The 6000-nt window shown below is 38.2% G+C and overlaps 1 protein-coding gene across 1 annotated transcript; it reads right to left on the bottom strand.

The window, feature by feature from the left end:
* LOC107733921 (protein NLRC3-like) lies at positions 1-3397 on the bottom strand. Its single transcript, XM_016545774.1, has 5 exons — positions 3361-3397; positions 1576-3097; positions 813-986; positions 554-732; positions 1-281 (listed from the first exon to the last, which is right to left on the bottom strand). Coding segments are annotated over exons 1-5 (1914 nt in total). The 3' UTR covers positions 1-279.
* Between the last annotated feature and the right edge of the window lie 2603 nt (positions 3398-6000).

Here is a 6000-nt window from a genome sequence, read left to right as displayed (position 1 = left end):
AGTAATGTTTTAGAGAAGAAGAAAAAAATCACCCACTGACATTCAAAGCTGCTACATAGTAATGAATTTCTACATCGAGGACCGTGATAGAAATGTAGTGGAGTGAAAAGTACGATATTTGTTTTTCAAATAAGTTTACAGAAAAAAATGATTTCACAAATAATTTTTTCACAAATGATAACACATTGTGTGATCACTGGGTCTGCAGTCTCTGTAGTGGCTCCTTATTCACCATCAGCTGATCCTGAGGAAACTGGACTGACGTCTAAATACTGAGAGTCCTAAAATAAAACACAGACAGTCACATATGAGAATGAGACATTACTGCTGTCACATTACATCATCAGATTCATTAAAAAAAAACACACACACACAATTACTATTCATATTACAGCCAGAGATATGAATGAAAACACATCACAGAATTAAACTCTTATTTAAGTTTAAAGTACAGAGACTAAAGTGGAGCTGAATTATTATCTTATATTTTACAATTATACTGTATATGAGGCCTGTTAGTCTATTTAAAAGCTTTAAATAAAAATATACTCACAATAGTATAGTTCCGCCAGTTTATAATGTGGATCATCCTTTAGGTCAGAAAGTAACTGCACTTCAGAACGTCCTAGGTTATTCTCAGACAGATCCAGTTCTCTCAGGTGTTCAGGGTTTGATCTCAGAGCTAAAGCCAGAGCAGCACAACCTTCACCTGTGATGCCACAATCCCTCAATCTGCAATGAACAAACACTGTTTAGCAACAGCTTCATTACATGGAAAACACCAGTGTGCTGTGTCGTTCAGATCATTATACCCCAGTTTCTCTAATTTGCAGTGAGGATTCTCCAGTCCAGCAGAGAGAGCAGTCACTCCAGAGTCTCCTATTTTATTCTGAGACAGATCCAGTTCTCTCAGGTGTGAGGGGTTTGATCTCAGAGCTGAAGCCAAAGCAGTACAACTTTTGTCTGTGATATTGCAGTCTTCTAAACTGTAGAGATTGAAACTTTTTAAGTACAATACATTTAACAAGGTAACAGTAAAAAAGAACTTGAAATTGCCTCTTGCTGTGATGCAACACACATCCAATTGACGGATATCCCATAATATTGCGTAGCAGTTCCAGGGCCTTAATTTGTCTCATCTGTGTAAAATCGAATTATTTTATTCATAAATATCCTATGTGTGAACTGATTATTTTGATAGTTATATATCTAAATTACTTCTTCAGGGAGGCAAACTCATCAGGGGTGAAAAAATTGTGTAATGATAATAATCGTATTCACTAATAATTAATAATATTCATGGCTGTCTTAAACTCTTTGCTTTTAAATGTTAACCCACAGAACTTTATGGTATGAAATATCAAAATATAATATCAAATCTAGAAGAAAGACTACTACCACTACTAAGTCATTGGAAACGTGGGTCAGCACTGTGCTTAATGGAGTTTTGACTTGTTTTTTAGACATGACTCCCCCCCCCCAAATACAGACAACACCCTCAACCTGAAACATCTTCCTGCGTCCCTGCTTTCAGTGAAATGTCTAGACAGTGTAGCAATCATCTGTGTTACTTACTGTGCTGATGTGGATTCTTTAATCACAGGAAGTAGCTTCCGAAGAACTTTATTTGAAGTATTTTCTCTTCTAACAAATTTATTCAGCTCAAAAACATGCATCATTTGCTCTGATGTCAACAAGACAAACAGTAAAGCTGACCACTGCAAACAGGAGAGATTGGCTTCTGCTATTCTTCCAGATCTCAGATACTGTTGTATTTCCTCCACTAGTGAATGATCACCCAGTTCATTCAGACAGTGGAACAGATTGATGATTTTTTTTGGAGAGCATATGTTCCTGATCTTCTTCTTGATGTACTCAACTGTTTCCTCATTGCTGTTAGAGCTGATTTTTGTCAGTGTCATTAGTCCTTGTAGAAGACTCTGATTAGTCTTCACTGACAGACCCAGAAGAAACCGCAGGAAAAGGTCCAGATGACCAGTTTTACTCTGTAGAGCCTCATCCACAGCTCTCTGATGCAGAGCAGATAATGAAACATGTTCTGAATTGAGCTGAAACAAGTTTTTTGACCGCAAACTCTGTTTGGGGATTTGGTCAAACACATTTCTGTTGTGGTTTGTACAGGAGAGGTGCACATATAGAGCAGCTAGATTTTCCTGAACGCTCAGATGAACAAAGCAGAAGCCTTTCCCCTGATACAAGCCAAACTCCTCTCTGAAGATCTGAGTGCACAATCCTGAGTACACTGATGCTTCTGTCACATCAATGCCACACTCTCTCAGGTCTTCCTCATAGAAGATCACATTGCCTCTATCCAGTTGCTCATATGCCAGTTTCCCTAGTTTGAAAATCATCTCTTTGTCAGTGTCCTTCTTCTCATTGTACTTTGTGACTTTAATGTTAATCTGTGCCATCAGGAAGTGTGTGTACATTTGAGTGAGAGTCTTGGGAATCTCTCCACTCTCTGCTGGACTCAACATCTTCTCTAGAACAGCGGCTGAGATCCAGCAGAAGACTGGGATGTGGCACATGATGAAGAGGCTCCTTGATGACTTCAGGTGTGAGATGATCCTGTCGGCCAGACTCTGATCACTGATTCTCTTCCTGAAGTATTCCTCCTTCTGTGGGTCATTGAAGCCTCGTACCTCTGTCACTCGATGGACACACTCTGAGGGGACGAGATCAGCTGCTGCTGGTCTGGAGGTGATCCAGATGAGAGCAGAGGGAAGCAGATTCCCCACAATGAGGTTCATCAGCAGCACGTCCACTGATGTCTCTTTGGTCGCATCCTGAGTGAGAGTCTCATTGCTTTTAAAGTTTAAGGGAAGACGGCACTCGTCCAGACCATCAAAGATGAACAACACTTCATATTCATCACTGAAAATGTCTATTTCTTTTGTTTCAGGGAAAAAGTCATGAAGAAGATCTGAAAGACTGAGTGTTTTGTCCTTCATCAGATTGAGCTCTCTGAAAGGAAGAGGAAATATGAGCTGGACGTCCTGATTCTCTTTCCCTTCAGCCCAGTCCAGGATGAACTTCTGCACAGAGACTGTTTTGGGTTTCCCTGCTTTGCTGTTCCCTCATACAGACACTGAAACTTCTTCATCAGATTTGATCTAAACGTGTTGAGGACGTCATGGCTGTAAAATTAAAATACTACATTATTACATGTATAAAAACAGTAGAAGTCTAATGAAGTGAATCCTTACAATTATTGATCATGTCATTGATTATGAACTATATGATGAATCTTTGCAGCATCAAAACCTTGTATTTTACCTGTCGGTTTACATTGCTGTTGCTGCCATTTTATAAAAACCAGGCACCATGAGAGTTCAATACCGTAAGCGATCATGTACACTTTGACTTCTGTCTCCATCCTTCATTTCTGGTGGAGGATCTATAGACCAGTCACTCTTCATGGACACACAGCTGGGCTCTGCTGAATCTGATCTCTTCTGCTGAGCTAAACTGTAACAGAACAGCTTAAAATTATATATATATTTTTAAGTTAATTGATTAATCTTTTATGATGTCAACCATTGAGCAGGCCCACATGGAACCAGTGCCTGCAGAACTACATGAAGTTATATATATTACCCACCCACTGCATGCTTGTTTAGTATGGTGGCTAAATTAATAATACTTTTAGTTACGAATTAAAGCACAATGCTCTCAGTTCTGTTTAACACAACAGATTGTTGCACAACAAAATTCCAACTATTTATTAAATGTTGGTGGCCATGAGAAACATGAAATGTCATGGTAATACCATAAGCAAATGTGTACCTTCTGTCTCCATCCTTCATTTCTGGTGGAGGATCTATAGACCAGTCACTCTTCATGGACACACAGCTGGGCTCTGCTGAATCTGATCTCTGAATCTGCTGAGCTAAACTGTAACAGAACAGAGGTTACATTTAATTTGTAAAGTTACCGTAGATTCAGTCTTTGTGATGTGAACCCTCTGCAGAATTGGAACATTATGAAGTTATGCATATTACCCACCCCCTGCAAGTTTGTTTATTAATTATTGTGACTAATTTTATAATACTTTCAGTTATGAATTAGAGAGCAGTACTCTGTTCCAACACACATTTAAACCGATTTCCAAAATTCCACAATTTATTGAATATTGGCGTTTTTTCATATTACTGTTGCTTATCAAAACATTAAGAAACTGGGAAAGAACACAAGAGTTCAATACCATAAGTAATTGTGTACCTGACACTATGCCTGTCTCCACCCTTCATTTCTGGTGGAGGATCTATAGACCAGTCACTCTTCATGGACACACAGCTGGGCTCTGCTGAATCTGATCTCTGAATCTGCTGAGCTAAACTGTAACAGAACAGAGGTTACATTTAATTTGTAAAGTTACCGTAGATTCAGTCTTTGTGATGTGAACCCTCTGCAGAATTGGAACATTATGAAGTTATGCATATTACCCACCCCCTGCAAGTTTGTTTATTAATTATTGTGACTAATTTTATAATACTTTCAGTTATGAATTAGAGAGCAGTACTCTGTTCCAACACACATTTAAACCGATTTCCAAAATTCCACAATTTATTGAATATTGGCGTTTTTTCATATTACTGTTGCTTATCAAAACATTAAGAAACTGGGAAAGAACACAAGAGTTCAGTCATGGTAATACCATAAGACCTGACACTATGCCTGTCTCCACCCTTCATTTCTGGTGGAGGATCTATAGACCAGTCACTCTTCATGGACACACAGCTGGGCTCTGCTGAATCTGATCTCTCCTGCTGCACTGAACTGTAATACAGCAAACAAGAGGGCTTGGTGGTGTGTCAACTGGTGTGTGTCTTTCATAATAAAACCAGAAAAAGTGTATTAACAAAGTAAAAGTGGTCAGTTTTGATTTCATGTTGTCTTTAATGAGAGTACCTGCATCCCGGAGAAAAATCTCCATCTTTGTTTTTTTGTACTTGACTCATTCTGTCCTCACGAAGCTGCACTGGTGCGTCTGATTAGTCTGATCTCCTCTTACTGACTCCGACTGGAAATAACAGAGACACTGATTCAGACACATTAAACACTATCACAGTAATTCAACTAGAAATTTAGCTTCATGTAATGTTGAACCTGAATGTATTTGTAAATGTTGCTATTTAGTCAATTGAATTTAGTCAGAACACACCCCATTATGTTGTTTGTGTAAACACCAAAGACAGAAGGAATGGGCTAAGGCTATTAAAATATGTTCTTGAACAAGTCAAGCTCACTTATAATTGTAACTGGTCTGAGCAAAGATGCTCACAAGTAGTTTCTACCATTTCCTGGTTTTGACTCGTATATTCTTGCTCCCCTACCACTAGGGTTTACTTGGTATGATCCATTTGCTTTAACTTGCAAATATACCAAATGTAATGTGAGGAAGTCACACCCACAGGTTTTTTTAATTTTTTTATATATATATATAAACAAAGGAAACTGGTGTTCTCGCTTATTGTTTCTAAATATGACTGCTGTGTAGTGTAGGCCTATTCTTCGGTTTTGTTACAGTGGAGTTGTATTGTTTTATTTTTATATTATTATTATTGTTGTTATTATTATTATTACTTTAAAGGATTCTTATTTTTCGTTGTTTTTTTCATGATTATTTCATTAGCATTGAGGTGGGTGACTGCAGGACAGATGGCGTCAGCAACATACGATCGAAAAACAACAAAAACAAAGCATAAAAGGTGATTGAGCGATAATAATAGTTTAAACGATGCAGTACAACAATAAGCGAAAATCGTAACTCGTATATTTTAGTGATAATATTAAGCCGCGTTACCGTCAAACCTCGCGACGTCGTACCGCACTTGACCTACAGTAACGCACAGCTGCTCTCGCGTCGATATTATCGGACAGGCTACAACATTTTACAAATGGTGTTTATCTACCAAATATAATCATCACGCGAGCTTCTGTGTATCAAAAATGACCTTTTATACTCACTTTTTGTGC

This window comes from Sinocyclocheilus rhinocerous, unplaced genomic scaffold (assembly GCF_001515625.1).
Source record: "Sinocyclocheilus rhinocerous isolate Xijiao unplaced genomic scaffold, SAMN03320098_v1.1 scaffold1091, whole genome shotgun sequence".
Classification (NCBI taxonomy): domain Eukaryota; kingdom Metazoa; phylum Chordata; class Actinopteri; order Cypriniformes; family Cyprinidae; genus Sinocyclocheilus; species Sinocyclocheilus rhinocerous.
The sequence above is the reverse complement of the archived record's forward strand: the minus strand, read 5'-3'. Positions and strand labels throughout refer to the sequence as shown.

Bases quoted from the DNA above. Each gene is read 5' to 3' on its own strand.
- LOC107733921 (XM_016545774.1), bottom strand. From the start codon at position 3,397: ATGGAGACAGAAGTCAAAGTGTACATGATCGCTTACG. The intron at 3,098-3,360 runs GTATTGAACTCT...TGTCTGTATGAG, and splicing joins AGTGTACATGATCGCTTACG to GGAACAGCAAAGCAGGGAAA. The intron at 987-1,575 runs GTAAGTAACACA...CAATCTCTACAG, and splicing joins AAAGAATCCACATCAGCACA to TTTAGAAGACTGCAATATCA.